Source organism: Rhinolophus hipposideros (genome assembly GCF_964194185.1).
Source record: "Rhinolophus hipposideros genome assembly, chromosome: 9".
Taxonomy (NCBI): Eukaryota; Metazoa; Chordata; class Mammalia; order Chiroptera; family Rhinolophidae; genus Rhinolophus; species Rhinolophus hipposideros.
Window position 1 is genome coordinate 6,932,523 of NC_138055.1, and position 23,213 is coordinate 6,955,735.

The 23,213-nt window shown below is 40.3% G+C and overlaps 1 protein-coding gene across 1 annotated transcript in view; it reads left to right on the forward strand.

The window, feature by feature from the left end:
• Positions 1-19,600, forward strand: part of SLC25A17 (solute carrier family 25 member 17) — a 48,954-nt gene extending 29,354 nt beyond the window's left edge. The window contains exons 5-9 of the mRNA XM_081058354.1: positions 10,074-10,190; positions 11,133-11,278; positions 11,369-11,464; positions 13,152-13,234; positions 17,611-19,600. Coding sequence (XP_080914480.1) covers positions 10,074-10,190; positions 11,133-11,278; positions 11,369-11,464; positions 13,152-13,234; positions 17,611-17,758 — 590 coding nt within the window. The 3' untranslated portion in view covers positions 17,759-19,600. The remainder of the gene's footprint in view (positions 1-10,073; positions 10,191-11,132; positions 11,279-11,368; positions 11,465-13,151; positions 13,235-17,610) is intronic.
• The last annotated feature ends 3,613 nt before the right edge of the window (positions 19,601-23,213 follow it).

A 23,213-nucleotide genomic window follows, 5' to 3' on the forward strand; every position in this document is an offset into this window, starting at 1 on the left:
TCCTTCCTTTTTAAGACTGAATAACATTCCACTGTATGTGTAGACCACATTTTGTTTATCCATTTATCTATAGATGGATATTTAGTTTGTTTCCATCTCTTGGCTACTGTGAATAATGTTGCTATGAACATGGGTGTGCAAATATCTCTTGAGTCCCTGATTTCAATTCCTTTGACTATATACCCAGAAGTGAGATTGCTGGATCATGTATTTGTTTTTAATTTTGTGAGGAACCAGCAAACTGTTTTCCACAGCACTTGTGCCATTTTATAATCCCACCAGCACTGCACAGGGGTTTATAATCCCACCAGCAGTGCACAGTTTCTCCACATCCTCTCCAACACTTGTTATTTTTCTGGGGGTTTTTTGGTAGTAGCCATCCTAATGAATGTGAGGTGACATTTCACTGTGGTTTTGATTTGTGTTTCTCTGATGATTAGTGATGTTGAGCATCTTTTCATATGCTTGCTGGCCATTTGTGCGAGGTGTAATAACAAAATACAGTGAATATTTAAATAAAAAAACTTACAGTAAAAGACATATTGCCATTAATACCCCTCAAAGTGCTCCCCCTCGCTTCGAACACACTTACTCCATCATTCTTGCCACTTTCTGAAGCAGTTCCAGAAGCCCTTTTTTGTAAGTGTCTTTACTTCATCCTCCATCATAACAACACTCCGTGTCACACATCGCTTCTGGTACGACAATTTCTGTCAAATAAAAACATGACGGTGTGTTCTCATTCACCTTAACTGGATCTGGCACCGTGCGACATCTGGCTCGTCCGAAAGGCAAAATGACCATGAAAGGTAAACATTTTGAATCCATTCAGTACATCGAGGCATTTAGCCTTGACAGCGCAACTAAAGACACTCACGACAGAGGACTTCCAGAACTGCTTCAGAAAGTGGCAAGAACGATGGAATGAGTGGGTTCGAAGTGAAGGGGTGTATGTTAGGGGAGTTAATAGCAATGTGTCTTTTACTGTAGTACATTTTTTAAAATTTATTGGGGTGACAATTGTTAGTAAAATTACATAGATTTCAGGTGTACAATTCTGTATTACATCATCTATAAATCCCATTGTGTGTTCACCACCCAGAGTCAGTTCTCCTTCCATCACCATATATTTGATGTAATACATTTTTTAAATGTAAACATTCACTGTATTTTTTGATGACACCTCGTATATTTTCTTCTAAGAGTTTTCTTCTAAGAGTTTTATAATGTATGTCTTACTTTTAGGTTTTAACCAATTTAGAGATAATTTTTGTATGTGGTAGAAGATAATAGTCCAGCTCCATTCTTTTGTATGTCGATACCCAGCTTTCCTAACACCACTTGGTGATGAGACTGTCCTTTCCCCACTGAGTGGTCTTGACACCTTGTGGAAGATCCAGTGACCACATACACGCAGGTTTATTTCTGAGCTGACTTGATTTACTTTTGTTTTTTTAATCCGGGGAGGAAGATCAGTTATGTACCCAAAATTTATGGAAGTGAAGGTCTCTTTTCTAAAAAAATGAAGATTACAATACCTTCTCTGCTTGTTTTTGACTGAGATTCACATGAGATGTTTAACATGAACCGGACTGGCATGTAATGTGCAGGGCCCAGTACAAAATGAAGATGGGGACTTCTTGTTCACAATTTATTAAAAATTTCAAAACGGTTGACACCAAAGCATTAAACCAAGCACAAGACAGGTCACACACCCACGAAGTCCACCCTGAGTATGAAAGCATTTAGTCACATGTGACAAAGTACGGAGTGCACAGCCCAGTGTGGTTTGTTTCATAATAGTAGTTCATTCACGAAGGGTTCATAGCAGGAAGAGAGGTCACTTTTGGCTGGCGGGTATGTACTTATTTTCGGAAAGCTGCGGCTCTTGAACTGAGCCCTGGTAGGATTAGTAACATTTATAGATGAGTGGCGACAATTTCCCGACCAAGGGAATGATAGGGAATTGAGAAAATGTGGGAGCACATTTAGGACAACGAGTTCTCTAATTTTGTTAATGAGTGAAGTGAATATAGTAACATGAGCAGTGTGGTTGGAGAAGTGAGTAGCAGCCAGATTTTAGAAGGCTGTGGATCCTTATCATCTGAGACTTCAGAAGTGCTAGGTAGCTATTAAGCAACCTGATGTTTTGTTACTGTCTGTCTCTACTTAGTAGAGTGTGTGATATAGATAGATAGATAGGTAGGAAGGTAGGTAGATAGATAGATAGATAGATAGATAGATAGATAGATAGATGATATACATATATATATATCAAAGATATAGCAGGGGTGCCAAAAAAATGTATACACATGACTTGTATTCATCTTTTGTTATCAGTATATATTATTACAATTTTATTAGGTTGGTGCAAAAGTAATTGCAGATTAAAAGGTTAAAAATAATTGTGAAAACTGCAATTGCTTTTGTGCCAACCTAATACGGTTTTTTCCTTTCTTAAAATGTGTGTACATTTTTTTGGCACCCTCTGTGTATATACATACATATCGTCACCTCCCCCTCACCCCGACTATATTTCCAGTAAGAACAATTCCTAGCATGTAGTAGGTGCTCAATAAATATTTTCTCAATGAACAAAATATTTGTTGGAATAGTCAGGGTTTTATTAAAGAGGTGGAAAGAAAGTAGATCTATTTTCTTTTTTTTTATGTTTATCCATTTTAGTCTATAACTAAATTAATTGAGTTGAATGTTGCATATTTAGTGTTAGTATTCTGTGGAGTAACTTTTGATACATTCTTTGAAAATTTACTAATTTGGGAGTCACACGATTGAGAAATGTAAATATTCATTTGAAATTTAAATGATTTAATTGAAAAGTGGTTGCCAGCCCACGAGTATTCATGGCCTCCAGGTTCTCCTCACCTGTATGAGATCACTGCTGTTTCTTGGCTTGGTCTCTGAGCCTTTCTTCTATTTAATACTCTCATTTTAGTCTTAGGTTGATTTTCATCTAATTAGCTTTCACTTGGAACAACTTCTTTTTAATTGAGATATAATTGACATACATTATATTAGTTTCGGGTGTACAACATAATGATATGTGTATATATTGCAAAATGATCACCACAATAAGTCTAGTTAACATCCATCCCCACACATAGTTGCAACGTTTGTTTTCCTTGTGGTAAGAACTTTAAGTCTATTCTCTTAGCAACTTTCAAATATATAATACAGTATTATTAATTATTGTCATTATACTGTACATTACTTTCCCGTGACTTATTTTACAACTAGAAATTTGTACCTTTGACCACCTTCACACACACACACACACACACACACACACACACACACACCCCAGACCAACTTTCACATAGAGTATAACACACAGGATTTCATTATCTAAGAAAATGAATGAATAGTTATAATTAAGTAACTCAGGATAGAAATCTGGGAGTCATCATAGAGGGCGCTCTCTCACTCACCATGTACCCTTGGTCTGCTTCCTAAATATCTCTGGAATCCATTTCCTCTTCTCCATATCCATAGCTGTTTCCCCAAATCAAGGGCCATCATCTCTCACCTGGACCACTGCTGTGATCTGATCTCCTTGCCTCTGTGGTCTTCCTCACTAACCCCCTTTGCATAGACCTGCCTAAGTTATCTTTCTAGAAAAATAGTTTTCAAACAGTGTCAGAATTCAAATTTGAGATTTGTTCAGTTGAAAAAAAATTAGAAAAGATCCAAGGTTATCCAGTGTAAAGGGAACCTTCTTTTTTACGTAATTACAACAAATGGCAACTTAGTATGATTTTTATACTTGAGACCAAGTATTTGTAATATCTTGACTTTAATGCATTTTAGATTACTGTAGTTTATATGTATTTACACTGAAAAGGTCATGACTCACTGTCCAGGACTAACTCATAATTTTCCATGAGGCTACTAATTCATGAAATATATGATGAAATCTTTTTAATTGTCCAAAGCTGTTTATTTGCTGTATCTGACATCCCATTATCCACCAGGTACACATCAACCCTTGTTATTCTTTCACTGCACCCTCTGCTTGTTTCCTTTCGAACTCTTACACAATGTATGATTATAGTAGATTCCCCTATATCTAACACAACTAGATTGGTATAGTAGGGCAGTTAGTTTTAAAAAATCAATTGGTGTAGGGAATATTATAAATAGCCTAAGTATTGTATTTTAACTTTAATGCTTTGCCTACATAACAGCTACAACTGACATAAGCAGGTTTGAGAAAAGTCATGATTCGCTCTTGGCAAGCATAAAACTCAGTGGTGTGGAAGAGGCCACAGGTATTCAGTGTGCTCTGGGCATCTTTCTGTCAGTATGTCTTGTAAAAGGAAAGTAGAACACAGGTGTGTCTGATGAGTCTATTATACGAGGCGTGATCACAAAATACGGTGGATATTTAAATAAAAAAAATTTATTACAGCAAAAGACACATTGCCATTAATGCCCCTCAAAATACTCCCCCTCACTTCAAACACACTTATCCCATCGTTCTTGCCATTTTCTGAAGCAGTTCCGGAAGTTCTCTTTTGTGAATGTCCTTAGTGGTGCTGTCATGGCTGCCTCAATGTCCTGAATCATGTTGACTTTGAGGAAGAACCAGAAGGCTCACAGTGCCGGATCCAGTTAATAAGGTAGATGAGGACACACCATAATGTTTTTATTTGACAGAAATTGTCGTAGCAGAAGCGATGTGTGACACAGAACGTTGTCATCATGGAAGATGAAGTAAAGACACTCATGAAAGAGGACTTCCAGAACTGCTTCAGAAAGTGGCAAGAATGATGGGATAAGTGTGTTTGAAGTGAGGGGGAGCATTTTCATGGGGATTAATGGCAGTGTGTCTTTTACTGTAATACATTTTTTTATTGAAACATTCACTGTATCTTTATATCACACCTCGCATGACTCTGGTTAAAAGAGATCCCAGTGTAGCAACATCATTTTAATTCACTTCCATTCAGAAATGTTTCTTGCACGTGTGAGAAAAGGGTGGAATTATGGTTGACATGCAGGGAGAGCTGATGGGTCTGTGTCAGTCGTGAGCATCATCTGTTACATGTCTTGTTAGCGAGATAGTTGAGAACTGCTGTTCTCAAGCCCAAATCTGGTTATGTTATCCCCAGCATGAAACCCCTCAACGTCTGTCCCTTGCGTCCAGGATAAAGTCATGGCCTTCTCAATGTACAAGCCCCTCCCTCCCACCCCCATAAAGGATAAGAGCCTAACATACAAGATGTGCCAGGATGCTACTTGCCCTCTCTACCTTGATCTTAGCACTGTTTCCATCTTCCCATGCTATATAGTCCATGAACGTAGCAAGCCATTCACTCCATCACTGTTATGTTATAGCTACTGTTCTCTGTTTGAAACATTCCTACTGTGTATTGCATTTTCTGTCTGTTGCAGTCTTACTGCTTTTTTTATCTTGTTAACTCCTATCTCCTATTTATCCTTTTATTCTCAGCTCAAGCCACCTCCTCTCAAGGAAGCCTTCTCTGTTCCCATACTACCAGCCCGTTTCATTCTGGACTAGGTGCCCTTCCCCTGTGCTCCGATACAGTATATCCCTCTGTCTCGGCATACTCTTGTCCCGTATGACAAAGACCCGTATGCCCTGGCCCTCCTGTTCATCTCTTCACTCACACCACTGCATGCAGACGGGCGTCTCCTCCCCAGACACGCCTGGCATGTTCTGCCTCAGGACCTGTGGACCTGCTGACTGCATGGCTCACGGCTTTACCTCCTCTAAATGGCCAGTGTCTAAAATGGACATTTCTATCCCTAATACGCTATCCTCCTCCTCTGCTTACATTTTCTCCTTAACCCTTATCCTCGGATATACTACATGTTTCACTTATTTTTCTTGTCTTACATCATTAGAATAGAAGCTTCATGAGGCAGGGATTTTCATTTTTATTTACTGCTGTATTGTCAGCACCTACAGGAGGACTGATGACGTCCTAGACACACAATATCTATTTGAGGAGCAGGCTGTGGATGAATGACCTGTAGAAGCGGGATTATACTTGTTCTGTAGTATCCAAAGGAATTGAGCCAGGATCACAAAACATTTACTTATCCCAAAGTACACAGAAAGTCATTTCAGAAGTGCTAATTCTACCTCAGGTAAAAAACACCTAATTTCATATATGTTTCCAGTTGTTTCAAGAACGTAGATGTAGTAGCAGTAAAAATAAAATTTCTAACAGCTCTTGGAAAAAATGGGCCATAAGGTGGGGGTGAATTTCTATTTTTTGAAACTTTGAAACATAAAGTGAATAATCACTTGGCGATTGGGTTAGAACAGTGGTTCTCAACTGAGGCGGGTTCAACCCACAGGAAACACATGGCAAATGTCTAGGGAGAATTTTGGCTGTCACCCCGGGGGGTGCTGTTGGCATCTAGTGGGTAGAGGCCAGGGATAATGCTAAACACCGTACACAATAGGACCCCCCAAATAAAGAATTATCCAGCCCAAAATGTCAGTAGTGTCACAATTGAGACCCTTGGTCAAATGAATTTTACAGTCATAATTCTAAGATTCCTGATTATAGGTCCTCTCTTTTTCTGAAGGTAAAGAATTCCTTGGAAATTACTTTTGTGAGTTTTAAACTTCTTATGACGTGTTTTTATAGCTTAATACCTATGCATTCTACAATAATTAGAATAGCTTTTTCTTCGTGCTGTGAGCCCTGCCATTGTATTATAATCATTGTAGAAATGAGTTTCCTTGTCTCCAAGGAGAACTAGGAACAGTATTATTGTTTCTCAAATTCTGCTTGAACCTTAGAAATTTATTGTATTTATTTGTTTTATTTTCATGGAAGAAAGCCCATAGAGCTTAATACCTTGGGGAAGAATTTTGGGGGAAAACCTTACACCTAACTTAAATGAGGAAGATACTTGCCATTTTTATGAAATTGGGATTTTTACCAATACCTCGGTTTGAATGCCAGTGTTCTGACGGTATATACTCATTTCCTGCCCTCCAGCCGTGACTCTGGCAAGGCAGGTTTGTTTCTGTTGTGTATCTAGTTGCATTCTTTCATAGGGAGCCAAATGGTTGGATTTATAGCCTTGATCTGCCTTTTGTTTTCTTTTTTTGTATCAGGGGTCATTGTGCATATTTCCCAGAAAAGCATACCTGATTAGCGTACTTCATGTTTCTTTACCAAAGGAGATAAAACTACTGAAGATTTCAGGAGTAAATAGCTGTGTTCCAATTACGCCTTGAATCACTGAATAATGTGTGTTCAGTTACTGTTCTTCATCTCTTAATTTTGGTTCTGTTTTCTTGTAAATGATTTTTATTTTTTTTTAAAGATTTTATTGGCGAAGGGAACATGACTTTATTGGGGAACAGTGTGTACTTCCAGGACTTTTTCCAAGTCAAGTTGTTGTCCTTTCAGTCTTAGTTGTGGAGGGCGCAGCTCAGCTCCAGGTCCAGTTGCCGTTGCTAGTTGCAGGGAGCGCAGCCCACCATCCCTTGCGGAGTCCAACCGGCAACCTTTGTGGTTGAGAGGACGCGCTCCAACCAACTAAGCCACCCTGGAGCTCAGCGGCAGCTCAGCTCAAGGTGCCGTGTTCAATCTTAGTTGCAGGGGGCGCAGCCCACCATCCTTTGTGGGAGTCGAGGAATCCAACCAGCAACCTTGTGGTTGAGAGCCCACTGGCCCATGTGGGAATCGAACCGGCAGCCTTCGGAGTTAGGAGCATGGAGCTCTAACCGTCTGAGCCACTGGGCCGGCCCCTGTAAATGATTTTTTACAAAGCAAGAAAATAGAATCATTCGAATTGGAAGGAAAAGGTCTCCTGTCATGAAGTAGGTAAAGTAGTCCCATCTTAGAGCTGAAGTAACAGCCACAGCTGGGAACTGAAAGAAGTATTTTCTACACAGGCTCATAAGTAAGCAGACAGCCCTGTTTATCCTTGAGCCTTATCCGTGGGACACCAGCATCAGTTGGAATTGCTCATCAGGTTTTTCCCCCATTGATTGTTGTCCTTTGCTTGAGTATATAGGTTGTAAGTTTTTAGCGAAGTTTTGGGTCCTCAAGTATTTTGAGTGTCTGTTCCAAGAACTCATAAAATTATACTGTTTAAAAAATAGCTCTCTTATTTTGGGTTAGAGGATGAGCTAAGTACTTGAACTTCTCAGACAAAAAGCTTTGCAATACAGAATGTTCTTACAAGGACTTTATATTCCCTTCTTTGAATGATGTAGTGCATTTTTGTACTTGAGATTGTCCTTCGAATCCTCTCAGTCTGTCAACTTGTGTTAATAAAGGGAATATGAAAGCAGAATTTTAAATAACAGTTAAATCCTAATCTTGGCTGCATTGCCTCCAATGTGTTCTATGCGTGGTTACCTCCTGAATACAACATGAATTTTGGTTTTAAAGAATTTATTTACTGGGTAACCTGTTTCATTTGTTTAGAAAGGTGTGCATACTGTGCCTGCATACAGTGTACGTGGACGCTTGTGATCTCTGGCTCTGAGCTCGCCTACCTTCTTCATCATAAAAATAAAACGTAGACTGTTCAAGTGTAGTACTTTATAGTCTGGTTTTTCTGGCTATTGATTTTTCTGTTAAGTGATATGTACCTGACATTGAACAGGAATACATTATAAAATCTGGGCAAATGGGCATGTATTGATATTCTTCTGTCTTGGCCTCTTGGGCACTAGTGCTTTTTAAATACGAGAACAGCAAAAATCTCTAGGTACTACTCGGATAATGATCAATGCCTTCAGTGTCAGTGTATGAATAGAGTCATAACTGAAGACGACTCTTTGGTGTTATGTGACTCTATGAAAGTATGACAAGCACAGCTCATAAAATTATTTGATAATGTCTTTTATTTTGAGAAAAAGTATTCCCATAATGCTCCTAAGAGAGAGGTAGCAAAATATTTTATTTTTTGCACCTGTATGCAACAAGTAAAAAAATAGACTTTGAATCTCTTGGCTGTTGCAGAAGCTTATTTTTGGTTAGACTGTGTTTTCTGTACGGCATGTTTTGAGAGTCCTTAAATCAAAACATTCTTTCTCCTGTTGCGTTTAAATGACTTTTGGTACAAGAAGATTTCTCTTCCTTAGGGTTGCACCTCTTGATTCTTCATAGCATGGCTGGAGCCAGATAGATCCATGTGTGGTTGGTTGTTTGCTGAGATTGTTCATTGGTTCATTTATTTGATACTTGTTTAACACGTATGTATAAAGTATCTGCTGTGTGTCAGGCACTTTGTTACAACTCTATCTGGGTTTTGTTTTGTTTTGTTTTGTTTTAATCATTTCAGGACTGATGAGATATATTTTAATATCTCCGGATGGTGTTAAATTGGGATCATGTGTGTTCAAAACAAGCAGCTGGCTCATTGTATTGTTCCACTGAGGCAACGGGGCCAGGATTCCCATCGCTAAGCTTGTAAGGATCGTGATGCTTAGTGAGGCTGTGTCAGGTGTTTTGTGACAGTTCCTAACCACTGTGTGCCGCCTGCCTCTCCTACTTCCCTCAGTGATGAGGGACTTTTCGTGATCCTCTAGTCTCCGTTGGGGCACTTCCCAGCGTCACCAGTTTCCCACCTATCTATCACCCATTGTAGCAGCTCTGTTCTCACTTAAAATCAGGTGAGCTACTTATGGGAGAGTTGTAAATTGTGTGTTTTATCGATGTTGTCTTGAACTTAGCATGTGATCAGTAGCCACTTCCCCTCTCTTAAAGCTGTTATTGAAAAACTAGATGTAAAACTATGTCAGAATTGCTACTTTGGGTGCTTACGTAAGTTGACAGATGGATTGCCTCCTGTTAAACCAATGAGGAAACTCATTACTCTTTTCACATGGAGAGGTAGTGTTGCCAGCCAGTTTGCTATCATCATGGCTTCTGAATTGCTGCTAACAGGAGTGGCTTGTGTTGTACCCTGGCACGAAGAGACACTGTAGGCCTCGTATTAGGTCAATGGCGGAAGTAGAAATGGAGCATTGGTATGTAGCTTTAACATAAGACAGAAGCTTAAAAGATTGCATTTTGCGTTCCTTTGTGTCTCCCTCTTTCTCTTTAAAGGAGTGGTGAATGTGTTGCTAACAACTCCACTCTGGGTGGTAAACACCAGACTGAAGCTGCAAGGGGCAAAGTTTAGAAATGAAGACATTGTACCAACCAACTACAAAGGTATTATTGGTAAGTATCTCTTGGGTGAGTTTCTGTGTAAGCGTTTTCTTTTCTCTTTGTACCTGGAACTTATTGCCACGCTAATGCTATATATAAGACAACCTCCCCTCTCAGCATCCAACAGCAAGCATTTGTGTAGCTCAGGTGTCTGTGGATTAACAAGGATTTGACTCATCTAGGCTCACCCAGCCTGGGAATCTCGGCTCATCTTCCTGGGACCAGCGTGAGTATGTTCTTCTCTTGGTGATGTCCCCTCCAGAAGAGGACACGCCGAATTGTACAAGCATATTTCAAGCCCCTATTTGCATCTTGTCTGCGCACATCACGTGGCCAAGCCTCAAAGACAAGGGGTAGAGAAGTGACTGCTCCCGTGGAGTGGGGGTGGGAGGGATGAATATTCCTGAAGAATAACCTACCATACTTTTTTTCTAGTGTCGTCTTTGGCTAAAGGTACCAGATTAGTGTCTGGTATCTTTGAGCTTCTGCTTTTTAATCGTATCACAGTGCCATGTTCTCCTTTCCCGTGTTCGTCATGAGAACAGTGCTTTTGTTATAAGTCAGTCCTATAAAACGGACTCTAGGGAACCATCGTCTTATCTCTTGTTGTCCTGGGCTTCGTTGTGAAGCAGTGGGCTATCAGTTCACAGTTCTCTGTGATCCAGAGTCCCCACTGGTGGTGATAATTACTTCGGAAAACTTGACGGTCTGACCCCAGATTGTCAGGCGGAGTTGCCTAGGATTGAAGTTGTCTCTCAATAACTTGGTGACCATCAGTGTCTGATAATTATCAAAAAGGAGTTAACTGATGAACTTGCTCCTAAAATATCATGGCAAGAAGGAAGTGATATGGACAGAACCAAGGTGGTTTCTGTTCTGGGGACGTTGGAACAGAATTCCCCTTGTCTTCTCTAGTTGGGGATTGTCATCGAATGTCCTTGGTTTCTTGCTTAGATGCTTTTCACCAGATCATTCGTGATGAAGGACTCTTGTCTTTATGGAATGGCACATTTCCCTCCTTGCTCCTGGTCTTCAATCCTGCCATCCAGTTCATGTTCTATGAAGGTTTAAAACGGCAGCTTTTAAAGAAACGAATGAAGGTAATCCCTGATTTTGAAAGCAGCAGAGCAGACCCTCTGCACCGTCTTGTTACTTGGATTGATGTGATTCATTCTGTCACTGCTTTCCAGCTTTCTTCTTTGGATGTGTTTATCATCGGTGCAGTATCCAAAGCGATTGCCACCACGGTCACCTATCCCATGCAGACAGTCCAGTCGATTCTGAGGGTGAGTGCTGGGCTTCTCCCTCCATTTAGTCAAACAACACTGCAAAATCGTGGTTTCTCTCTGTGAAGCAATGCAAATAAAGCAATATAGTCAGTTGGTAGGCCAGAGCATTCCTCACCCGTTTTTCCATTTGTTTGATACTCTGACAGCCAGGCTTGGCTATTCGTTGTTTTCCTCTTTAGTTTGCAATGAAGCTTTGCATTGGCAATTTCTTAGGTAAGTAGTGTCTCAGGAAACCCCAGTGTGGAGGAAGTTTCTTTAAGTGCCTCAGGAAATCACAAGTTTGTTTCCTTCTCATTCAGGTCAATTTGCTGGATGCCTTAGGGCACCTCATTCTTTACAAAATCCGAGGTCGATTCCTTTTGTTTATTCAGGAGGAATTAATGATTTAGCTTTTTTGGAACACTTTCAGATTTCTGGTTTTTCCATTCATTCAGTTATTTATTCATTGAAATATTTATTAAACACCCACTCTGTGAGGAGCTGGGTACACATGGTAGTTAAAAACAGTCGTAATTCCTGCCCTCAGGGAGGTAATTGAAGAGAGAATGAACAGATAAATAAGGACAGTAAATAGGTAATTACGAATTAAGAAAAGGAAGTGAACAGCATTCTGTGGTTCAGTGGAGAGGGGATCTTCTTAGGTAGGATGACTGGGAACGTGTATAAATTAAGACTTGGAGGAAGAAAAGGACCCATCTGTGCAAAGAGCATTCTAGGTACAGGGGACACGACGTGCTAAGAGCTTAAGGAATCCTGGGAACTGAAAGGCTGCTGTGGCTGGAGAGTAACTCAGGATGGGATTGGTAAAGGAGCGGGGAAGGCTATAGATGAGGATTCTAGATTTTATTCTCAGCCCAGAGGAAAGACTTCGAAGGGCTTTACCCTAGGGAGTCACGTGATCTGATTTACAATTCGAGAAGGTTGCTGTGGCTGTTGTGTGGCAAATTGGTGAGAGGCTAAGAGAAAAGTTGGGGGACGTGCAGATAGGAGGCCATTTCAGTAATATAGGTGGGAAGTGATGGTGACCTAGACCGAGGTGGTAGCAATGGAGAGGAGGGATAAGATGGGGACAGATTCCTGACCTGTTTGGGGGAAGAAAATTCATGGACAGATACATGATTTGTTTCGGAGAAAAAAAATCAAAGGACTTATTGATAGATAACGTGGGTGTGGTAGTGAGGGTATTTCAGTTCAAAATATTATTACTTTCTATTAAAAGTATTTTTACTAATGTACTATTTTTAAATTGGCACTTAACATAAAGGAATTCAGTAGCATAAGATAAATGATACTTTTATAATGTAAACATATAATGTGAAGAGCTTAGACTGCAATGGTTCTAATCGATTAGTGTTTATCAGAACTAAAGGACTGGAAGATTAAGTCAATATCTAAATCTTCATCATGGGCATGTTTTTTTCTTTTGAAGTAGAATTTTCCCCATAGTTCTCTGTAAAGTAAAAATTCTTGTGCTTGCTTCATTGAAAAATATTTCTTATTTTCACTTATTGAACTATATCACTTATTTCACTGAAAAATAGGGGATTCATGAAATCTACATACTAATTGGATAATCTGTTTGCCGTAAGATATTACTCCAACATAATTTCCTCTGCAGGTTGAAATTAAGGTAAAGAAAGCAATCCTGAACAATCATTAGCTACTTATTTTTCTTCTTTCCCAGTTTGGACGTCACCGACTCAACCCAGAAAACAGAACACTGGGGAGTCTCCGCAATGTTCTCTATCTCCTTCACCAGCGAGTAAGGTGGGTTTTGCAGCTGCTTCCCGTCCTGTCCCCTCTTCTCACAGCCATCTGCCAGGAAGTGGTTGGGTTTGCTTCGCTGGTACTACTGCGTTGGCAGTGGCAGCCCAAAAACCTTCCCTTTGCAGACTGTGCAGACAGTTCTCATTTTAGAGGCTTAGTGCAATGATATGACAGCATTTGGGGAAATTGTGGGAAAGTTCACATTCTTACTCCTTGTTAGTTACAGATGAACAGAACTCTAGAGAGGGAACCCTCCAAAATCTAATTCAGAGACCGTTCTGCCTGAGAGGTGCTTCCATCAACCGACATATCCTGTGGCCTCCCTCGTAGATAGAAAGAAGCAGGTTTAATAGAGCAGTCGTCGTGGTGAGAAAGGGAGCGGGGAGCAGGAAGAGTAATAACAATTGTCGTTGTAATGATGATGACAGTGATGTTGATAAGAATAGCTAACATTTTTGAGTGTTTGCTTCGTGGCAGACACTGAGCTCCCTGCTTTGTGTGGGTAATCTCACTTAACCCTAACAAGGCAGGTACTTTCATCATTTCCCTGTTTCATTTAAAGAAACCGAACCTTAGGGCCATCAAGTAAGTCTGGAGCCTCCTTTGAAGCAAAAACTGCCGTATTACTATTCCTACGTGTGAGATATTTTGAAAAGAAATTTATTATAAAAATAGAACATGCTTGGGATAAAATATAAAGTCAAGGATAAAGAATTGGTATAAAGTAAAAAATAGTGCGCACCTACCAAGTATTGGCAAGAATGAGGAACAACCAGAACATTCACGTGCTACTGGTGGGAATGCAGAAGAGGGCGCCCACTTTGGGAAGCACTTGGCATTTTCTTAGAAATTTAAACATATACCCCCCATAGGACCCAGACATTCCACTTCAAGGTATTTAAGAAATAACATATGTCTGCACAAAAACTTGTACATAAATATTAATAGCAGCTTTATTTGTAAGAGTCAAAAGTGGGAAACAACTCAAATGTGTGTCATCCGATGACTAGATACATAAATGGTGATATCTCTGTATAGTGGGATACTACTCAGAAATGGAAAAGAAGGAATTCTTGATTCACACACCATGGATGAATCGCAAAATAATTATGCTGAGTGAAAGAAGTCAGACAAAAAAGAATTCATATTATTCCATTGGTATTGTAAAACGTAGAAAACACCAATAGTCTGTAGTGACCGAAAGTGGTTCCCTAGGCTCAGGGTGGGTGGAGGGAGGGAGTGATTACAAAGGGACAGGAGCATACTTTTGGGGGTGATGGATATATTCCCTGTCCGTGAATGTGGTGACGGTTTCATCACACGTGTATACATTAGTCAAAACTCATCACATAGAAGTCAGTTAACTTTTAAAAAACTATAAACACATGAATACTTACTCTGTTTTCTCTCTCTCCCTTTTCCAAGAGGGAGTTACTTAACAGTTAAGAGTATATATTTCCAGAATATTATATAAAACATGTATTTGTGGTATTTATTTTTATAAGAATGGGATCATATGATAATACTATTTTGCAACTTGCCTTTTTATAAATGTAATATCCCAGGCAACCCTTCACATCAACATCTATAGATTTATTTTTTTATAGTGACTACCTAGTTTTCTGTTATGTAATAACTATAATTTATTGACCAACACACTTATTAATGGATATTTAGTTTTTTCCAGGTTTTTGCCTTTGCAGACATTGCTGAATGAACAGCCCATAACTTTAGCTATGTGCACCTGAGTGAGTGTAATTGTAGCGATGGAATTACCTGGTTAAGGTGTCTGAACACATAAAATTTAGATGGACATCGCCAAATTGGCCATAAAAAAAGTGACGCCAATTTTTATTTCTATCATTGTGAGAGTGAAGGACGGTATAGTTAACAAGAAGGTTAAGAAGGTAGGTAGTGTTAACTAGAAACCTGTAGGTTTGTGTAGTTTTCAAATTCAGTGTTTTTACATCTTTTGTTTGATTCTCACTCAGCCTTGTGCGTGTGGAAGAGTGACTGTATTCCCGTTACTGCAGATCAGGAAACAGGTTTAGAGAAAGAAAGTGACTTGCCCAATAGCAGACAGATAGAGGCAGAGACAGATATTCAAACTCAGAGGCCCCGTCAGCACTCAGGCACTAGTGAATGAACGACGAGTGTTCATCTCCTGGGATATGTGACAACAATGGGTATACCCAGCCTGCCCGGGAGGGGTGCCACTGACCACGTGTGGCTGTTGAGCATTTGAAATATAGGCAGTGCAACTGAGAAACTGAATTTTTAAACTGAATTGTAATTGCCACATGTGGTTCGTAGCTAGCGTATCAGACAGTAATTACACCGGGGCAGGCCTCTCCAAACTCTTGATTAAGACTCAGCTGAAGTGCTTGTTACAGTACAGAGTCATGGCTCCCCTCTGGGGTGAGGCCTTGCAGTCTTCCTTTCTAAACAAACCCTGGTGATTCTGAAGGTAGTGGAAAGGAAACCTACACTGCTCCCGCTGTCTCTCCTGTACGACTCACACAGAACACTTCTCTCTGACACTTTTGGTTACCAGGTGTGTGGGGCATTTTCCCCACACCAAGCAGTTCTGCATGACACCAGCTGGGTGTCCTACAGTTTAACTCAGTTCTGACACTACATGGAGATAACATCAGATCCCACAGGTGAAGGTCTCAGTCCCACAGGACGGCCCCCACTTCAAGTCCCCAAGTACCCACAACTTCTGTCGGACTGCTGCATGTTGGAGGTTCCCATGACCCCCTCCTCCTTGGATTTGGTTATGTGCTAGATAGAACAGCTCACAGAACTGAGGGAAACCCTTACTTACATTCATCAGTTTATTAAAGGATGTGATAAAGGACACAGATGAACAGACAGATGAAGAGATACAGAGGGCGAGGTCTGGGAGGGTTCTGAGCTCAGGAGCTTCTGTCCTCGTGGACTTGGGGTGCATTACCCTTCCAGTTCATGAATGTGTTCACCCACCTGGAAGCTCTCTGAACCCTGGATTTGGGGTTTTTATGGAGCTTACTCACCTAGGCATGATGCATCATTCACTCCATTTCCTGCTCGTCTCTCGTCTCTGGAGGATGGTGGGGTGGGGCTAAAAATTCCAAGCTTCTAATCACAGCTTGATCTTTCTGGTGACCACCCCCCATCCAGGAGCCCAACGGTTACCTCATTACCTCAAAAGACACTGCAATTACCCAGGCTACTCATTTGAGAGCTCTGTGCCAGGAACCGGGGTCAAAGAGCAAATGTTTCAGCAAGAGATGCTCACTCAGGTCATCCCCAGGGTTTTAAGAGCTCTGTGCCAGGGCCCGGGGACAGAGGCAAGAGGTGTTACTTTCTGTTATCTCTGCAGACCTCACCCTGAGAAACACTGAGGTCAAGTTTCTTGGGTCTCTTGGGAGAACATAATTCATGTTAATCATGAGCTAGTAATTCATGGCTTAAGGCTTTTCATGCCTGTGTATCACACAGTTGGCCCCCAATCATAGATTTTCACACAGCAAACATATAAAATGTAGACCAGCTTCTGCGTGGCGCGTGTGTTGGCTCTGACATCTCAGTGTTCGTGCTGTATAGAGGCCTGCAGTTGCCGATAAACTAGCAGATGAGATTAATCCACTCTTCAGCAGAGAGCTTCGGAGAGATCGTTTACTCTGGACTCTCGGTTCTGGCTAAAGCCTTCTTCTCTGTGGTTACAGGAGTGGCTCTAGGGGCTGGCCCCCAGGCTGGCATCATCATCCTGGTCACATTCTTGAGTCCCATCCCGGACTTACTAAAGCGGAAACTGGGGCATGGGACCCAGCAATCTGTGCTTTAACAAGCCCTCCAGGTGATTCTAAATCTGAGCACCACTGGGTTTAAAGATCAAATGTGTAGGAAGGCTGAGAACCAGGTGCTTTTATTTTGTCTCTTTGCCTAGTTCTGTTGAGGCTAACCTGATCTAAACCAATTTGCAGCTTTCCTATCATTGAGAGACCATCAAGGTGAAATAACTGAGGTGGGAGAACGTTAAAGTAAAGCTCTAAAAGTCTTAGATTTCAGATTTGGGCTGTAAGATGGTTCGGGGAGGTTTTAGGATCTGCATCCAACCTGGGGGATATTGTCAGCATTTCACTAATTAATGGTGATTATAAAGTATTGGTGGCTTGTGAAGATATTTTATCAGCCCCCAAATACCTTGCAAGATAATAAGTACTTTGACAATGGAAGTCAAGTCTGTTGATATCAAAAACTCCCCATTGCTTGTTTTGATCCTAAGGCTAAAACTTTGCAAAGTAGCTGTCACAGTAGCCTGTTTCTTTGATGCAAGAGTTGACTTTTCTAAAGCAAACCTTGTCTTTTTTTCCAAACCTCTTTCCCTCCAGGCGTTTTGGAATAATGGGGCTGTACAAAGGCCTGGAAGCCAAACTGCTGCAGACGGTCCTCACGGCAGCTCTCATGTTCCTTGTTTATGAGAAGCTGACGGCTGCCACCTTCACAGTGATGGGGCTGAAGAGCGCACGCAAGCCGTGAGACACCTTCTCCTGCAAAATGCGGAACGTGCTCGAGATGGGGCTTTCCTTCCTTCTGTGGGAAGAGAAGTGATTCTTTTCTTGCTCTTTCCACCATGAATTTTACCCTCAGTGGCTTCAAAAGCATCTAAGGGTAAACCTGGAGTATAGCCAGCTGAACCTGTCACCAACTTAATTTTATGATGGTTGGTTGCATTTTACAGAGGAGGTTGGACTGATGGTCATACGAAAAGAAAGTATTATTGAAAACCTAAAATGGAAAGTTGGTGAGAGTTAATTGGTGTTCTTAAGCAGAATGGGCTATTGCTCTCATGTGTAATCTTTTCTAGTTAAAATCTTTCTTACATTTGCCAGCTGTCCCTCTTTCCCTGAACCCTCTTCTAGGTTCTAGGAGAAATTATCTTGTAATTCTCTTCATATACTTTTTTATGTCTTAGTCTCGATATTTTCCTCACTAAAAATAATATTATGACTGTGTCATGGGCATGATTTTATTTTTGTTGGGCTTTTTTTCTCCTGTGTAAGGAAAGGTGTCCCCTTTAGTACATGAGCTATTTATTTTGTGGGAGAGATGAAAATTATTAATCCCAAATGATTCTTTTATACACTATTTGTAAACATCACTTATTCATTAGTATTTGACGTAATTTAAAAATATTTATTTTGAATCAACCGTTTCATTCCAAAAGGCTTGCAGTTTTATGTTCATCCATACACGCCCCCATCAAGTCAAGCCTCAATAAACTGCAAAAGACATGCCCTTTGTTAAGGTATTACGTGGGATTTACAAACAGCTGGTAAAAATCACAGAACAGGGAGAGGAAGCAGATAGCTTGTTTAGGCTCTGAAATATCATCTCTCTTTGCAAACTCTTGGCAGAGGCTGTATTTTTTGACAATAAACATCTGATTGAGGTTATTTCTATTTGCAAACATTCATTGGAGTCCTGCTACTCAGAGTGTGGTGCTTTAAGCAGTGGCAGTCATGTCACCTGGGAGTTTATTGGACATGCAGTCCCAGACCTTCTGAATTATATTCTGCATTTTTAACAAGATCTGCAGGTGATTCTTACATGAAAGTTCGAGAGACCTTGAAGCCCCTGACCCAGCAGAAGATAATGATTGTTTTCAATTCTAGAAACCAAGACAATGATTTTTCTCAAAGGAAAGGTGGACTAATGTAGTAAAACAACCTCTAAAAAAAACTGGAAGTCCTGTGTCATCATTTACTCTCCCCTCCTAGCACTTGTGTTATGAAGCTAGGAATGAATTCAGACATCTCAAGCCACTCAAGAATCAAACTCTCTTGACATTAGAACAGCTCTTTGGGTTCCTATGACTTAGTTTTTGTCCCTATAACAAAATGACAGGTTTTTTTGTTTATAAATCTAATTCAGTCAGAGTCAGAGTAATAATAAAGTATCTGTAAACACTGGTATTTAGTTCGATTTTAAGAGTGGAAATTTCTGGGCCGGCCTGGTGCTCAGGCGGTTGGAGCTCCGTGCTCCTAATTCCGAAGGCTGCTGGTTCGATTCCCACATGGGCCAGTGGGCTCTCAACCACAAGGTTGCTGGTTCGACTCCCATCCAAGGGACGCCCACTACAACTAGCAACGGCAACTGGACCTGGAGCTGAGCTGCACGCTCCACAACTAAGACTGAAAGGACAACAACTTGACTTGGAAAAAAAGTCCTGGAAGTACACACTGTTCCTCAAGAAAGTCCTGTTCCCCTTCCCCAATAAAAAATCTTAAAAAAGAAAAGAAAAGAAATTTCTTTCTCTTATTTCCTCTCTGGCCCTTGTGGTAATTTCAAAATATGTGATTATAAAATGAGTAATAACTGAAAGATCGCTGTGTTGTTCTAGAAAACAAGAATTAGGGGCTAATAATTTGGGAACTAGACCAAACACTCATTCCCTATTTAAGACACAAGATTGCAGACCAAGCATTGGCCCATTACTACTTTTTATTTTACTGTAAGGTTTGTGTGTGTCTGTGACAGGGCTTGGGTGGGAAGCACAAAACTTACTTTGACTTGTACAAGAGAAGAATGGTCATAAAGGTGCCACATGTACTTTTGTTGTTTTAATTATGCAGTTTGCTTTAGAACTTGAATTTTGAGCTCAGGGTATTGTGGGTTGGTATGTTCAAATAATTTCCAAGGTCAAACTATATAGTTATATTAAGTGTTTGATGTGAGAATGTATTTGATGCTTTTTTTCTGATTTTATGAGGAACAATTTAATATTGAGGTTTTATGTTCCCTGTGGAAACTTGTAGACTCACTAGTTGAAACTAGGCAATGACTCACCCAGTTTTGTAACCCTTGATTAATAATAAGTTCTTTGAGAAAACAAAAGAGCTGAAGTCTACACCAGGGAAATGGAAATTTTTCTTTTTGGTTCTTTATGCAGGTTTCTATAGAATGTGAGGTTTAAGGGCCTTAGAAATTACATCCATGTCACTGTAGTAGAACATTTAATTTCTGTAAGTATTTAATCTGTGTTTTGAAGTGGACACTAACATTTCTACTCAGATCTATTTTACAGTGAAGTCTGACACGCCGAAATAGGATATACCATAGGAACATAAGCAGTGGGAGTTAGAATCTTGGGTATTATTCCCAGCTCTGCCTCTGACTAGCAAATTACGTCATCTTGTGCTTCAGCATTTTGATAAATGGAGATAATAATACTCACTACCCACTTCAGAGGATGTTTGAGAGTTAATGATGTCAGCTAAATCCCTTTATGATCGTGGGGAGGGAAGATCTGAGTGAAACTTGTGACAACGCTGAGATTTATATAGCAATTTTCCTTCTTAAAGCTTCTACACGTTCTCATTTTATAATTCCAATATCTCTGTGAAATAGGTAGGGACAAGTAATAATACCCCCATTTAATTAACAAGGAAATTGAGACAATTGTCAAATAACTTGCCTGGTTGGAGCTAGGACTAGAGTTGAGTTTCCTGTAGTCTAATGTCATGATTAAAAGAATGGATTCTGGGGGCGGCCGGATGGCTCAGTTGGTTAGTGCTCGAGCTCTGAACAACGGGTGCCGGTGAGCTGCGCCCTCCACAACCAGATTGAAGGACAACGACTTGAAGCTGATGGGCCCTGGAGAAACACTGTCCCCCAATTAAAAAAAAAAAAAGAAGAATGGATTCTGGAATGAGTCCTAGGCTCAACGCTACTTCTATTCCTTACCGGCTGTGGGAACAAAGCAATTACTCAACTTGTATAAAACTCAGTTTCCTCAACTGTGAAATGAAATTCTTGATAAACCTATCTCACAGGGTGATTGTTCACAGGGTGATTGTGAGGATTAAAGGAGATCATATAAGTACATTGTTTAGCACAGTGCTTGCCGCATGAGAAGAGCTAGGTAAATGTTAGCAACAACTCTTATTATATTTTATGGCTGTTTGGATAGATGTGACTATGGTTTAATGGAAAGCACTCTGGATTTTGAGCCAGACCTGGGTTTGGATTTTCATTCTATCGTAATAGAATTCTGGCCAAACAGAGAGGTCACTTCACCTGAGTCTATGTCCTCATCTGTCCATTAGCAAGGCTGTGATACATACATATATCTTCTTTAATTGTCACAACAGGCTTGCGAGGTAATCATTTCTATTGGACAGAAGAGGATATATATGTGTGTATATGTGCATATGGCATGTAATTGACACATAACCTTAATTTCAAGTATATGACATAATGGTTCGATATATGTATGTATTGCAAAATGATCACCACAATAAGTCTAGTTATTGTCTGTCAACAAAATATCCATCAGATAATGCTATTTGAATCAAGAAAATCAACTAGATTTTACTTTGGGGCAGCGGTTCCTCTTTCCATTTGTTTTAATTGTGACCATTTCTGAGAATCTCTCAGTGTATCTCCTCAAGAGAGAAGCCAAATCCAGTAATTTTTTGTTTTATTCAGTATTCAAATTAAGTCTCCAAACATTTATCAGTTAATCAGTAAAATACTAACTGGTTCAATAGCAGAAAGTGTCTCATCTTGGCTCTCTAGAAAAGCTAGTGACTTCATGGAGCCAAATGCCACTCATCTGAGGACAGCCCTCCCTCTGGGCAGGTGAATTACTTACCTGGCAGTGTTTAATGTCACCAGAATACCAAATACATACAAAGACTCATCTGGAGGATATTTATATATGCAGTAAATACAGGTGATTGTGACTAGGGTTTTTGCCACCATAGAAATGGAAGGGCTTTGGGTTAGTACTGACATTTGTGGGGGCTTACTGGTAGCCCCTGAAAAGTATGTTCAGTGGGACATCATAGACAAGAAAAGTTTTCCATGGGCTAGGTGAGAGAAGAAAAGAAAGAATATTATTTAAACACAGAAAGTGAAAGGAAATTAGGAGATGAATAAGGATTGGGGAGGGAGTGACAAGGCATCAATTCCTTGCACTCAAAAGAAGACACACTCAAGTGTGTGACAGCTACATAGACTGGGCAGTGCACTGTGGAGCCCAGCAAGTGAGGTCCAACCTGTAATGACATAAAAAGGGAAGGTGATCGTTTGGAACTGATTGTGAGACTGGGTAATGGAGCACCCATGTATTGAGTGCCTACTAAATGACAGGCATGATTGACTTACGTACATCTTGATACCCTTTTAATAACTAAATATGTGAAGTCCATTCCCATTAACAGATGAGTCGGTTGAGGCTTAAAGGGTAACTTATCTATGGTACCTAATGAATGGGAGTCAGAATTTAAAATTTAGGCTGACTCCAGAGCTTTCTACATCCCTCAGATGTCCTTAAAAGTAAGCCTTCTAAGCCAGTATGTGTTTCCCTTTCACAACCCAGAGGGGCATATGATTGAAGGTGTGTGATTCTCTCTGTAATAAACTATATCCCAACGTGATGGCACAAGGCTCAAAGGAAGTCTGAGGCTCCTGTACCCAAGGTGGCTCCTTGAATCCATGCTGTTTCTTGCCTCAGTGCCTTTGTTTATGTTTTCCTGTCAGGAATCTCTTTCTAAGATTCCTGGTGAATTCCTCCCTAGATCTGGCATCAGCTCTTCCCAGAAGCCTTTCTGGAACTTTGCTCCCTCCCACCCACCGACCCCTAAAGACCTTTGTATTCCTATAATATTTTGTGCTGTGTCAATCATTACACCTGCTACACTGTATCTGGAATTGCAGTAATCCATCTGTATCTCTGTCTTCCCCTAGATATCGAATTCTTTCATGGCAGGAAATGAGTCAAGTAACAAGAGTGGCTCACTAGTGCACTCAGTTGTTGCATGAGTGTTTTTGGCTAAAGACAGTGCTGACTTTTCTCCAATCAAATCCATCTGGTAATTAAGAGTTTACGTGTTTTTTGAATTCTTGCACTCTGGTGTTTTCTTAGTTGTTGATCAGTTTTTCACATTTCTTTAGGTTAATTAGTTCACACTTCTTTCAAGTATACTTT